This window comes from Watersipora subatra, chromosome 5 (genome assembly GCF_963576615.1).
Source record: "Watersipora subatra chromosome 5, tzWatSuba1.1, whole genome shotgun sequence".
NCBI classification, from domain to species: Eukaryota; Metazoa; Bryozoa; class Gymnolaemata; order Cheilostomatida; family Watersiporidae; genus Watersipora; species Watersipora subatra.
Window position 1 is genome coordinate 64521977 of NC_088712.1, and position 15636 is coordinate 64537612.

Genomic DNA, 15636 nt, shown 5'->3' on the forward strand with positions numbered 1-15636 from the left:
AAATCTTATGTATCTTATATATATGTATATCTTATATATAATATTCCTACATTTAAGATATATATATCAATATATATCGTATATATAAGATATATATCAATATATATATAAATATATATATTGTATATAAGATATATATATATATCAATGCATATATTATTTTTATATATAGGATATATATCAATACATATTTTATATACAAAATATATATCAATGTATATATATACATATATATAGGATATATATATATATCAATATATATCTTATATACAAAATATATATCAATATATATATATATATATATATATATATATATATATATATATATCAATAAAGTATAACATGATACTCTACCTATGATTACTAGTATGTATATCATCTAAGCTATAACATGATACTCCACCTATGATTACTAGTATGTATATCATATAAGCTATAACATGATATTCTACCTATGATTACTAGTATGTATATCATCTAAGTTATAACATGATGCTTTACCTATGAATCCTACTATGTATATCATATAAGCTATAACATGGTATAAATTTTATACCTTAGATGATACCTATGATTACTATCATAATAATAATAATATTATTATTATTATCTATAGGTACCAAATCATTTTAACCTCTCTGATATTGGTGAGTTGAATCAGAGACAGTTAACAGAGGAAATGGAGTGTCTGCCATTTGTGAAGAGAATAGCAGTACTAAGGCTAGGTTCCGCACCAGCATCTCCTGGGGATTTGAGCAGAAAAGTTTTTCTCTCAACCAATGAAAAGCGAGGCTCATTAGACAGCACCAGCGGCAGCAGTACAGACAATGAACCTGCACTAGACAGGTTATCATCTTCTAGTAAGCCACAGCCTTCTTTTTAAACTTCAATTTAAAGTTATTTAGTTTGTGACAGCGTTTGTCATTGGATGTTTGTGACAGCGTTTTTCATTGGATGTTTGTGACAGCGTTTGTCATTGGATGTTTGTGACAGCGTTTGTCATTGGATGTTTGTGACAGCGTCTGTCATTGGATGTTTGTGACAGCGTTTGTCATTGGATGTTTGTGACAGCGTTTGTCATTTGATGTTTGTGACAGCGTTTGTCATTGGATGTTTGTGACAGCGTTTGTCATTGGATGTTTGTTCCTAGGAGTTTATTGAGCTCATTCCTATGTTTACCTTGCTAGACAATCATTCATACATCCACTTATCTTGGTTTTAAATTGATCTAAAGATAAGTGTGAGTGTTGATGGTGATGAAAAGTGATTTGTTTTTTAACTCTACAAGCGTTAGTAGGCGTTGATAACTACTACACTGAAGGCGTGTAGTAGTTATCAAGAAAGCACAAATTATGTGACAAAAGTGCTGAGAAAAGTCCAAACCGAGGCTAGCCAAGACAAGTAAAAATAGAATTTTTAAAAAATATCGAGTCTAAAAATATATAAAATATATTAATTTGAAGTTCATTCGAACTCTGTATCTTCATTGTCTTTATCTCTTCCTACTAAACATTTGTTTTCTCTACTGTCATGGCTGCATCTATGGCTGCATCTATGGCTGCATCTATGGCTGCATCTATGGCTGCATCTATGGCTGCATCTATGGCTGCATCTATGGCTGCATCTATGGCTGCATCTATGGCTGCATCTATGGCTGCATCTATGGCTGCATCTATGGCTGCATCTATGGCTGCATCTATGGCTGCATCTATGGCTGCATTTATGGCTGCATCTATGGCTGCATCTATGGCTGCATCTATGGCTGCATCCATTAACGCTAACTACGTATTTTCATGCTAAAAGTTTGATACAAAGCAAATCCTTGTCAGTGTTTTTAACAAAAGCTTTTATGATTACTTTGGCTATAGTTTAGGAAGGGAGACGGCAACTGGAGAAATCTGGCTAGAGATTCTCAAACTTAGGCTAGAAATTCAGGACCTGAAACTAGAAGCCTGAAAGCTGAGTGTGAATTGAAAACAGCGTGGTTTATATGGCTAAGGGCAGACATTTTCAGAGCTCAAGGCTTTGGTCTCAGTTGGTTATTATTATGAAGTATAATTAGCAGCGGTTGTAATGTATTAGGCATCAGCATCATCGTTAGACAATTTTGACCACCTGAGGTCAACTTAGGGTTTTACCTAAAAGAGGAGTAGGCGAAAACGCTGCTGAGTTGTCTTACATAATACCTGTTCTTCTTACCAGGGGGCACATGTCTATCATTGACAGATTCAGACATGCACTCTACATCTACTCAGAGATATGCTGACGATCTGCCTCCTTTGCAGTACTATGACGGTGCTGACAACTTGGATCAGGTTAGGTTTTAGTAGACATAAGGGTTTACAATTGAAATTTTTAATTGCCTTCCATCTCTGTTTCCATGCTCCGAGTTGGTTGGGAGTTGCTTCCACTACGAATAATAGAAATGATAAAATCCGAATGCATTTGATGACATTTTTGTTTGCTAAATTTGTGCAAACGTATCTGCTGTGAGATGTATATAGTGCAACTCTAAATCATTGAAACAGTAGGGTGTGAATTTGTCGACAGCATGCAACTCTGAACCAATTCAAGCATTGAAACATTGCTTATCGCATTGAACTTTATTATTTTGTCAGCAAAACATACATTTTTGCGAATTAGGACTGCATACATCATATTATAGCATAGACCATATAGTAATCCTAAAGTTAAAAATATATATTATACTTTAAGTTGAAATCATTAAAAAAAATTCTCTAAATGTAAAAATCAAAAAACTATTTTTGCAGTTGACCTGGAATTGTGACAACTCTACGGAGTTCAGTTTAAGCAACCAACAGGATATAAAGATATATCTTGGTAAGTTGATAGACTTAGTCTTACAGTAAAAGTGTGTGAGAATTTGTGCAGTTCAAGCCTTATTGCTGAGTAAAAACAAGCCATGGGATAAGGCATTGGTTATTCTGAAGTACCTACGACAGTTGCCAGCAGTCTATCTTCTCTCATGTACCAGCAGCAGTTGCCAGCAGTCCATCTTCTATGATGTACCTGCAGTAGTTGCTAGCAGCCCATCTGCTCTGAAGTACCTACAACAGTTGTCAGCAGTGCAATATTTTCTGATGTACCTACGACAGTTGCCAGCAGTCTATCTTCTCTGATGTACCTGCAGTAGTTGCCAGCAGCCCATCTGCTCTGAAGCACCTACAACAGTTGCCAGCAGTGCAATATTTTCTGATGTACCTATGGCAGTTGCCAGCAGTCGGTTTTCTCTGAGAAACCTGCATCAGTTACCAGCATTCTATCTGCTCTGATGCACCTGTTGCCAGCAGTCTGTCTGTTCTGATGCACCTGTGACAGTTGCCAGCAGTACTTTGGGCAGCAAGTTTTAGCAGCCAGTTAATCAATAGCAAAAAGCAATTAATTGTGGTTGTTGAATTACTATTTTAATTTGGCTTCTTAATACTTAATTATCAAAGAAACTTAGAACGCTGAGTGGCAGCATGTTATTTCCCCACGGCTCTATCTTGCATTCTATTAGGCAATGTAGAAGTAGACAAGTGACACATGGCAATTAGCTGGTATGTACAACTGAATCAGAGTAGCTTGCATTGCAGTTGTCTTAGAAGACTTGACTGCAAAAGATGCAAGTGACAATTGCTCTTATTAATGCTGTCGGCTGTCAATCAGCTGTCAGTCAGCTGTCAGTCAGATGTCAGTTAGCTGTCACTCAGCTGTCACTCAGCTGTCACTCAGCAGCGTGTCAAGTAGTGTCAGATATTTGAAGTCCTAGCTGTAACACGAATGCATTAGTTATTTTGACATGGAAAATAATTACTCAATCGCATAATAATGCTTGCAGAAGTACACATCTTTACTAGAAGATGAAAGAAGCATTTAATATTATTTTGTTGCGTGAAATTTAACCATATTGTTTTTGTGAGGGCTTTGACGAGATATCCAAAATCTTCTGCAAAGCTTGTCAAGGCTCAACCTTTGGCAAAATTTAATGCAGTTTTAGCAAAAATGTTCTTAGAATCAGCTACTTGTGTCTGGTTGTTTAGTTGAACTGTAAATACTTGTGTCTGGTTGTTTAGTTGAACTGTAAATACTTGTGTCTGGTTGTTTAGTTGAACTGTATATACTTGTGTCTGGTTGTTTAGTTGAATTGTAAATACTTGTGTCTGGTTGTTTAGTTGAACTGTATATACTTGTGTCTGGTTGTTTAGTTGAACTGTATATACTTGTGTCTGGTTGTTTAGTTGAACTGTAAATACTTGTGTCTGGTTGTTTAGTTGAACTATAAATACTTGTGTCTGGTTGTTTAGTTGAACTGTAAATACTTGTGTCTGGTTGTTTAGTTGAACTGTAAATACTTGTGTCTGGTTGTTTAGTGGAACTGTAAATACTTGTGTCTGGTTGTTTAGTTGAACTGTATATACTTGTGTCTGGTTGTTTAGTTGAACTGTATATACTTGTGTCTGGTTGTTTAGTTGAACTGTATATACTTGTGTCTGGTTGTTTAGTTGAACTGTAAATACTTGTGTCTGGTTGTTTAGTGGAACTGTAAAATATTGATAAAACAGTGTCAAGCTTCTTTGATTAAATAACTTCGGCCAGCTTATGAACTACGATATAGGAATGTTAAAGGTTACTTTCTAACAACGACTTGCTGCTACTTGTCACCTGCATGTTTTATAGCAACTTCGGAAGACTTCCTTGGCATGAGCATAGTTGGTCAGCAATACAGTGATGGTGAAAGCAGTATATTTGTGGGAGACGTTATAGCTGGGTGAGTAGAACTTGTAATACGAGTTGGTTTGGCAAGCGTGATAGGTGACATGAGTTAGTTTGGCAAAAGTAACAGGTGATGTGAGTTGGTTTGGCAAGCCTAACAGGTGACATGAGCTAGGTTGAAACAGGGTGACAGGTGATATGAGTTGGTTTTGGCAAGAGTCGCAGGTGGTATAAGCTATGTAAAATTGTATGGTTTTTTGAAGGCATCACATGGAACTCCGAAGGTGCATGTCTACCAATGGCCTATACAAGGAAGAGTTTGCTTTGTATTAGCTTTGCTGTAGAATTATAGGATGCCAGGCTAAAGGTGGTCAATATCAAACAATGGTCAGCCATGATATAAAACAATGTCCAGAACTTATTGAATGTACAAACAAAATGGCTTGACTTATCATATGAATCACATCTAACAAGGGTGCAGTGGAACTACTGTGTTCACTTCCTGCAGGGGTGCCGTTAGCAGAGATGGGAGAGTACAGCCTGGGGACCTGTTACTTGCAGTCAATGGTGAAAGCTTAGAAGGAATGTCTAAAAGAGAAGCGGTAGAAATGCTAAGACAATCAGTTAAGTGTAACAGGTAAGTCAGTGAGAAAATACAACAGTTTCATATCACATAGTCAGTCAAATGAAATTCTAGCGACAAGGACCGAGCAATTATAAAATAAATTTATAACAAACAGGAAAAGTTCTCAAATTGAGTTGAAATTTTAGTTTCAACGATAGAAAAATTTTAAACAGCATTTGTCTATTAATATAAATCTCAGGGTTTGCCTGTTGGTCTGTTTGTCTGTCTGTCCTGTGTCCAGTTATAGCAACAAAATTTAGCAACAAAAAATGCGTTTCACACTGGATATTAATTTCACCTCAGCTCCAGTTTAACTTTAGTTTAGCCTTAGTTAAACTAGAGTTAAACTCTGGTTTAACTCCAGTTTAACTTCAGTTCAACTCCGATTCCAGTTCTGGAGGCGACAAGCTAACCTATTAAACTAGACTGGCTACTTGAGATGGAATGGATTAATCCTGCTCATAGTCATTACATCAGACATTGTGTGCCGCGTCACATCACTAAAGCTGGCTCCGTGGCTCACACCTTAATGGGCTTCACAGCTCACGGCTCTTAATATACTGTGCACTCACCATACGATATTAATTCATTCCAGTGTTGCCCTCGTAAGGCGAAAATGTTGTATAGAATGGTATAGAAACCCATATTAATTATCTAATACACACACCCCTTGGTAAAAAACATCAAAATTTTATATACACACTGTATATATTATAAATTAGTTACAAAATAGTATGTTAACCTTACTTATAGTTACCTACAGTAACTTTGGTGTATTTAGTGGTTATGACCTGCAATAAAATGTAGAATTACAATGTACTATGTGAAGTATGTACTATAAGAAAATCTTATTTTCAAGACCGATGTATAACACAAACTTTAAATTAAACTTGAATGAATTTAGCTTACTAAACACACACTTGATGTTAAGTTTTTGTATATGTTTTGCTACACTAAACTTTAACTTTGCCATTGTCTAAAGATTCATCCTCTATCTGTTTCCGGTTTTGTTTTTGCTATAACTTATAACGAATAACACCGAACTGAGAGAGCGAACATCGTATCTCTTTCAGACGTTGTGGGAGAATTTTTGGCAAATAACATACCGGCATCTTTTTTATTCCAATGTATTTAGCACACTGGCTGCCTCATTTAAAATTCGGAGAGATTTTTGTTGATGTCTAACGACGAAAAAGAATTTGCATGGCAGGGGTGAAAGGCAACGAGTCCCACACCGTAAGGCAAAAAACCGTATAACAGTGTAATCGTAGCTCGAGAGGTGCACTGTAGTAAGTTTAACAATACACGAGCATAGTTTACTCAAATTAGCCAGTTTGATAATTTGAGAAGCTACATGTATGGTAAATCGTAGTCAATGGCAACTACATTACCTGCCACTGTTTATAAACTGTTTGTTTATTACCCATTTAGTATAAAAATATATACACATATGCTTAAACCACTACTTATATCAGGTTCTTTGATAACTTAAGTTAACTTGGTTAGGCTAACGATAAGTTAACTTCACTTTGGTAAAGTTAACTTACACTTGCTCTGCTAGCCACAGCAGGTTCTTTAATATAGAGGTAAAGTTAACTCACGCTTGCCCTGCTAGCCATAGTGTGTTTTTGATAGGGAAGTAACTCTTACAATAGTTGGAAGTTGGGATGATGGGAGCGTTACAAGCTGTGCTACAAAAGTGGAGCCGATAGAGCCATGGCAATGGTTGGCTCATAGCTCTTTTGCCTATCAGTCGGACAAGGGTCCTGAGAGAAGAAGGGCAGAGATATGGCCTAACTATAAGGCTCTCCATTCACAGACTAGCGCTGTCAGCAGCAGTCTCTCCAGCAGCATGCCAAGTACTGCCGGTAAGTTGACACTGACTGGCTTCTGATTATCTAATCACACTGATTATGATCCTGATCAGTTAATCATTCTAATTCTGACTTCTGGATAGTCAAAGATACTTACTAAGGCTTCTGATTGGTTAATCACACTAATTATGTCTTCTGATTGGTTAATCATTCTAATTCTGAAATCTCGTTGGTTAATGACATTGACTATGTCTTCTGATTGGTTAATAACACTGATTATGATTTCCGATTGGTCAATAACATCAATTTGAAGAGTCCTAATAAATGTTTAATACAAGGTCACTGCCTTAGAAACAAAAGTCGAAAACCCAGCCAGGATGTCGCAACCTTTACACAACTAAAGCCAATGCTCATTGGTCAACCGATTTTTCAATGCCATAAATTTTTGAATTGACATGTCACGATGAAAATATCTACTCTATGCACTGTCAAACAATCAACTGTGTATTGGTTGGTTGTTGTTAAGAAATCAGGGTTTGAGACTAGAATCAGTAGAGTGATCAGTGTCAAAGGAGGTGTGACAGCGGCAAAGTCAGTGCAGTTTTCTGAAAATTGCTACATGGACAAACCGCTTTGCTATAACTAAGATTAGTTCCCTTCTAAATCTATTTATAGTTGTTCAGCGCTGCCACACATGAGCAGTAAAGTTGGCGAATAGAAAGTCTTGTCCCAATGTAGCAGACTATCTACTCACCAAAATAAGAAATTAACTCTTTGCATAACGCATTATTACCACATTCATTTTTGTTGCTCAAAGCTTTTGGAGAGCCCTATTTAAAGATGAGCGTACACAAAATTTTAGTTGGTCTTATCAGAAAGTATTGATATTTTTCTATCATTTGCGATTGTTTTGATGTTTGAGGTGGTCTGACAGCCAGGATGTTTCAAGATTAAAATTAACAAAACTTGATCGCAGTTAAATCGCTCAAATCAAGTGAAAATGCATGACATCTGTAGTGGTGAAGAGACCAACAGAATGGAGACGCGCAACGTTGCAACTTGAACACAATAGCTGATATCAACTATAGGAAATGTCAGTTAGCCCGTATTTCTTTTCTGAGCATTCTAACTACGATCAAGTTTTGTCGATTTTAATCTTGAAACATCCTAACAGTCAGATCACTTCAAACATCAAAAACAATCGCAATTGATAAAAATATGTCGATACTTTCTGATAAAATCTTGTAAAACATTGTACAAGTTCATCTTTGAGATAGCCTAAGATCCATCACAAAAACAAATCTCATGAATACAATTTTGGGTGCATTATCATTTGACATCATTCTTTTGATACAAACTGTTTCGGATTTTGTCTATTGCTTACTGCTGCTATGGCTTGGAAGTCAGCAAAACCTACTATTAGACAACTTTTGTGTTTTTATCGTTGGGTACACATCAAAAAACTGCTCATTGAAGATATCTGATTTGTATCTGTACTAGAAATATTATAATATATATTACTTTTTCAATTATTTGATATGTGTGTACATCTGGACGTATTGCATACTCAGCGATAGACAGACAGATAAATAAGTAGATATATAGTTGAACATATAGATAGACTAGCTGTGCTACCCAGTGTTGCCCGGGTGCTAAAATCAGCTTATAAACAATGAGAGGTAATGAGAGTTGCCTGCCACACGCTATTAGCCTGGCACATTGCCAATGGATAATTTGAGTAAGCTTACTAATAGGAGCTTTCGGTCCGACATCATGACCGAGAGCCATAGCCTATTTGCTCCCAGATAGCGACATACATCACCCTAGTAAATCTATCAAGCTCTGTGGGTTAGTCAGTAAGACGTCAAACTGGTGAACAGGAGGCTCGGAGATCAATTTTCCTGCTTTATGGATTCTTTATTCCAAGATAATAAAATAACTATAGGTGGACACATACATGAACAGACCAACTTTGAGAAATAGATTGATAGAAAGATAGATATTAACTCTATGTACACCAGTGAATGTCCTTCAAAGCGAATTAGACCAAGAGATAATTAAAATGCTTAGTAGTTAGCATTTCAACACCCAAGGTCAGACGCCCAAAGCCACAAGGTCAAAGAAAGAGAGGTAAATCTATAGTTTAATATTAATCCATAGTTGTTATTGTAAAAAGTTTTGAAACAGATTTTCTTTGATGTACACGAAGCGAAGCGTATTTGCACATAACTCTTCACTCCATTCAGTCCGAATGGCTGTGTGCCAGTGTCTGATATCACAGTCTATGGAGTCACGGTATATCTTTAGCTGTCCGTCTCGTAAGTTCATAAGCTGAGTGAGCAGAGTTCCTCTCATTGTCATCAGTATGTGGAAGAGCAGGGAAATACTGCTATGTCTGGAAAATCTCTTCTAGAGACCTCTCATAGAAAGCCTACACATGTATGTGGAAGAGCAATAGAGAACAGTGTTCCATAGACTTCTCTCGAAGAGATCTCCTAGATGCTATACAAACAGTTTTCCATGGAAAACTCACTGCAATTTTTTTTCGTGTGAAATGAATAGACACTGCGGCACATGTCAACTAGTGCTTTCTGTTGTCCTATTGTAGCACCTGTTGACAGCTTTCTACTTTCATTTGCAGCGCGCTTCAAAACAAGAACTGGACAGAAGGCTATGCCTTTAGAAACTCCTACTGACATCATCGCTAATAGATTACGACTTTTCATAATAGAAAGGAACAATTGCAGGCAGACTCAGCAAGCCACCCGGAATACAGTTTCTATGAATGGTAAGGTCTTCATACTATATAATTAGCACCCTGGCAGTCTAGTGGGACATAGGAGATCATCGGGTGTAATAGCTATGCATACAAATATTCTGGAATACCAGTGGGCGGTTGACTGGTGGAGATGTTGGAGTGTTGGTCAACCATGCTAAAAGTTGAGAGTTCAAATTCAATACATTGCTTTTTACCAGCCTCTAACCGCTGCTACGGACGAAGAGCACGGCTCTTATTATAGTGAAAACTAGACGAATGTCCGGTGTTGCGCGGGTAAAAAATAAGTTTTTGCACAGAAAATTTTGTCTTCAATCAACATATAGGCTACAACATTAACGATTTCAACTTTTAAATTAAGATGAGTGTTTATTTATGTGTGTGCTATAAGTTTAATAAAGTTTACGCTATATATGCATATATTTCTAGCGTATGGACCAGTCTAGGCATGTATTTTTCTTCTAGCAAATTTTTTCTCTTCAATAGATTAGTTCAAGTGGGCTAGCTGAAGCGTGAAGCGAGAGTATTTGTTAATCAATCGCAGTAAAAGATTGGCAGGTGTAATAAGTATGTGCACAATTATTCCATAGTATGGCAAGTAGGCCATGTAGTAGATAGCATGCCTGTCTGCAGAACTGGGACTTAAGAGTTTAATTCCAGTGAGAAGTAGTTTTTTGTTCCTCAAACTTTGTAGCTATAAATGACACTTGACAATCAGATATTGAGATTTGCATATATAGGTAGAAGACAGATTAATATCTATCTACACAAAAGACTGCTTCATTTTCCGTTGCAAAATCTTCTTCTTACATCACCTAAAATGTGCTTGCCTTTGATAATGCTAGGTTTGTCTGCAGTTCCCTTTTTATATCCCTCCTATACTAATATTTGTCTACTTTTGCCTACTTTTAAAACCTTGTTGCGAGTGCATCCCAGTTCAGCCATCCACCACTTGCCCAATGGTGCTTCGCCATAAAATGGAACATGGCAATTCCAAACTTTCTTGAAGTTATGTAATAATTTCTTAATCATTACTTATTGGTAGATCTAACGAAAAAGCTGTAAAGTTGTCAGCTTTTATGAGCTCATCACAGCTGAGCAATTACTGCAGCGGTTTATCGTGCTTTGAAGGGCAGTTAGCGATGGCGCCTGCCAGCAAATCCCTGTTTTATTTCATTAAGACTGCTCAAATGTGGATTATGGTGAGTGCACGAAGATAATAAGTAGCTTTGTTAGAAGGTCGGCCAAAAACCTCATCGAGAATTGTCGTAATCCAGCAATTAAGTATTCTGAACTGTGAGCGATGCAAAACTCATCCGAAACTGCTCGAGTGAGATAAACTATTAATCTTTTTTGACATTTTGAGCTAAAAATAGCTGGAATAAGAAATCTTCTTTAGCTGCTGCAGTGGGTTGGTTTCTTATCTCTTTTTCAGAACCTGAATTGTACAGAGCTCGAGGATAAACTTTAGCTGATGCGCTTCTGATAATAGTTGGATAGCATAATTAGATAATGGTGATAATGGAGAACTGTACAAATCGTTACGTTGTAAGTGTTGTCTCTCTTAAAATGAATGCTGCTGCCAAAGTAGTTACACGCCTTGTAAATCCTATGACTAGCGTGTACAGCTATGCAAGCACAAATTGGTGTAAAAAAATCTGAAAAGTTAGTTCACCTTCATCTAAATCACATGGCTTCTGAAAAAAACTCTAAATTTCTAGGCAAAAGATTCTGGGCATCCTAAACAATTTTAGTGTGTCACATTATGACACCTTCAATTCCACAAAGAGCTAGCATCATACGGACTTCAAATGAAGTTAATCGTTGTTAAGAGTGCTCGTCACTGATAAAAAAATGTCTCTCTGAAAAGCCTCTCCTCTCGCACAATCTTTAATATTGCTATTGTGTTTATATTTAGCTTATCAGATTAAAAAGAAAGTCGAGGAAATCATCCAGAAACTTTCCTGGTGGTATGCTGCACTCACTATCAGACAGTCTTTAGGGATATCTAGGGACAAATATCTAGGGATAAAAATGTTTGGTCATTGACTAATTCTGTACACCTAATAACTCTGGGTCATTTGTCACAGTCTGTCAGGCCAGATGTCGCCTTTCTTCTTGAATAATTTGTGTTCAAATGCCTCGTAATTTCTGAGATTAGTATCTAAAGTAGGAGTTAGGTGAGAAGGTCAAGTTGAGGTTTTCCCCGAAAGCGAAAGCTTTTGGGATGAATATGAAGGCTCCTATAGACTTTCTTTCAAGGAGAATAGTAGTGAGTAGTAGTGAGCAGTAGTGAGTAGTAGTGAGTAGCAGTGAGTAGCAGTGAGTAGTAGTGAGTAGTAGTGAGTAGTAGTGAGTAGCAGTGAGTAGTAGTGAGTAATAGTGAGTAATAGTGAGTAGTAGTGAGTAGCAGTGAGTAATAGTGAGTAATAGTGAGTAGTAGTGAGTAGCAGTGAGTAGTAGTGAGTAATAGTGAGTAATAGTGGGTAGTAGTGAGTAGTAGTGAGTAGTAATGAGTAGTAGTGAGTAGTAGTGAGTAGCAGTGAGTAGTAATGAGTAGTAGTGAGTAGTAGTGAGTAGTAATGAGTAGCAGTGAGTAGTAGTAAGTAATAGTGGGTAGTGGCGAGTAGTAGCAAGTAGTAGTGAGTAATAGTGGGTAGTAGTGAGTGGTAGTGAGTGGTAGTGGGTTGGGTAGTAGTGAGTAGCAGTGAGTAGTAGTGAGTAGCAGTGAGTAGTAGTGAGTAATAGTGAACAGTAGTGAGTAGACAATTTTGTGATGACAAAATGGCTGAGAATATCGCATTATAGAGATAGTAATCTATTGTCAATTTGGAGTTTTGTAGCATGGAATTACATGTATATAGCACCTGTTCCTAGTTGTCACATAGTTGTAAAAATAAGGTGTCACACATGCTACCAACAACATGCCACTATTCAAAATGTTGTAAGCCAAAAGCTCACTGTGTGTTTTTATGTGAGTGAAATGAATTTTAGAAAAATAGTTTGACATGAAATTCCAAAGATGGAATAAAAAGATTTGAAGGCTTTTATACAAAGCATTTAATGAGCACATTTGAACTAAAGCAGATTGTCTAAATTATATCATCTTACCAGCTCATTAAGTTTTCATTATAGAAGAACTTGAAAAAGTTACGTTCATAAAACTTCCCCAAAAACAACATTTGTAGTCTAACGGACCGTGAGAGATCATGATGTGTAGCGGTAATAAGTGCAATTAGTCCAAGATGAGGCGAGGAAGCTGAATGGTTCAGTGGTATTATGCTAGGCGTAACATTTATGCATCCGGATCTATGGGTTCGATTGTTATGAGGCGTAATCTTTTCTTAAAAACCAAAACGGAAGGACAGACACGTATCTTGCTATATTAAAGATTAGAAACATGTATCATTACGCTTATTATTATAGTTTTGTGTAAAATAAAAATTACCAGTTCTTGGCGTCTGCTAGTTATGGGTGTCTGTATCACACTAATGGTGCATGAAATGAAATATTTTACTTGACTGGAACATGTATCACTCAATATAGCTCATAACTCTCCTGCTTATGAGGACAAACACCTTCTTGGCACACAGATACCGAACCGCAAGCTATGGCTTGAGTAGGAGATTATCTATAAAACATATTTGTAGATCTGAGGCTAAAAGGTCCTATGGCAGTCCAAACGCAATGCTTTTGCTCTTAGTAAGAAATAAGCTTTGAAGGACATTTATTCGCTTGTGCCGATAGGGAAAGACAACTCTTTAATGACATCTATACTATTAGTAGTTGCATTAGATATTAACACTGAAATGTTACTTCAGTAATAAAAAAAGTCAGCATTGAGGCATCTACTAAAAAAAGCTTTGCAAAGTTGTTACTAGACTTACTTGAATTGCTGCCGTACTGTGGCAGCTCTAGTGTTTAGTTCTATCGCTACAGACTCAACTGTTGATAGAATTATGAATGTGTATGTTGTACAGGTGCAGAGTTGCAGATGTGGTTGTATAACAACATCAAAGGATTCAAAGATTTGGCCGAAGTAGTGAGCTATGCTAGCCAGCTAATCGCAAGCAACTATTTGGTGCCAGCCAGCGCGTATTTATCCCAAGGCAGCAACAAGGCCACCAATAAGCAATTTTCTAGAAGTGAAAATTACATTGTGAACACAAGACCTGCCACACCTGGTAGACCCATGACACCGGGTAAGGTTTCCCTGTGTTGAGTGATCAATGTTCAATAAGCTTCAGTGGCAGTTAGCATTGGTGGCGGGGTGAGACAAGTAATTCAGTTAGCATTGGTGGCGGGGTGAGACAAGTAATTCAGTTAGCAATGGTGGCAGGGTGAGACAAGTAGTTGAGGTAAAGTTAGTGGCAGGTTGCGTCAAGTAGTTCAATTAACATTGGTGGCAGGTTGAGACAAGTACATGGAGTTCAGTTACTTTTGGTGGCAGGGTTGGAAAAGTAATTCAGTTAGCACTAATGGCAGGGTGAGGCAAATAAGGTAGCATTGATGACAGGGTGAGACAAGTAGTTCAGTTAGCATTGCTGGCGAGACAGGGTGAGACAAGTGCCGAAAAGTGAATTGTAATAGCAACAGTTCAAGTGAATTGTAATAGCCAGAAAACTATCTGTCAGGGATTACAATATGCAACACGAATCACCCGCATAAGTAGTTGTAGCACTTTTATGTCGGCAAGCGAGCGGTATTTTTATGTCTCTCATTTATCTAGATTTACCTTTGATCTTACGAAAATGTAGTGGCCTCCTTAGTGCTTGTTGCTATTCTAACATCTGCTGATGGCTCCGTGGCTAACAATAGCAAGCAGTGACAAACATGTATGCTAACTTAGTTCAAGGGAGTGACAAGACACGCATGTGCTTGGGAAAAGAGCGTATATTTGTGTCTATACAGGGAATTTTTTTGTATTGTCGTACAATTAAATCGAGATTGACTATCAATAGAACTTGAGCTGGCTGCTTGTTCAGTTACAAGGTTATGTTTTTAAAAGTTACCATCGACTTAATTTAATTGCTAAAAGACTTACTGCAAAGACTTACTGCAATGGCAGATTTGGATGCTCTTATAACCGCAAAAATGAACACATCAGGAAGATAATTACTGAATGAATGCAATAACTGAGATTGTCGATATACGTTCTGCCCTTGTCTTATTTTAGTTTTTTCTACTTTGGCATAATTTGCAGGTGCTAAATCTCTATCATCTATGACCAAAAATTCATGGAACTCACAATGGAGTAGCTCTACATCAAGGGCATTCGCAGACAAGACCATAGACCGTCTCCAGCTCCTCCATAACCAGCTATCTTCCACAGGACTGGCAGTTCGACGCTATTGACTAGCGAGCCGCAATGACTGCTGAAGATTCATCCAGGTTTTTAGTTACAGTTTGACAATCATTATTATGTAAAAATCCTTCAAAATATTTCTAAACGTTATGTTAATGTTTAACTCTCGGTTTGATGGGTTCATTGTTAAGATGATAGATATTTTGTTATGTGCTTATACACTAGAAATGCTCATAAAGCGGAGGGTACAGCCAGTTAGCTCCTACCCTACTGTTGTGGTATTCCAAAAATACAAGAGTAGGGGTTACGTAAGGAACACGCAATAAATCTATGTTCTCACAGAAACATTAGTCATACCCAAGCTTTGACATCTGAGAAATGAGCGAGCTTATCTCGCATT

General features: G+C 37.2%; 1 protein-coding gene across 1 annotated transcript; it reads left to right on the forward strand.

Moving 5' to 3' along the window:
• Positions 1-2791: 2791 nt before the first annotated feature.
• LOC137396878 (segment polarity protein dishevelled homolog DVL-3-like) lies at positions 2792-15569 on the forward strand. The gene is made up of 7 exons (XM_068083181.1): positions 2792-2841; positions 4681-4771; positions 5225-5353; positions 6977-7209; positions 9797-9943; positions 13912-14133; positions 15135-15569. Exons 2-7 carry the CDS (start codon positions 4704-4706, stop codon positions 15284-15286), a joined length of 951 nt encoding a protein of 316 aa, XP_067939282.1. The 5' UTR covers positions 2792-2841; positions 4681-4703; the 3' UTR covers positions 15287-15569.
• The last annotated feature ends 67 nt before the right edge of the window (positions 15570-15636 follow it).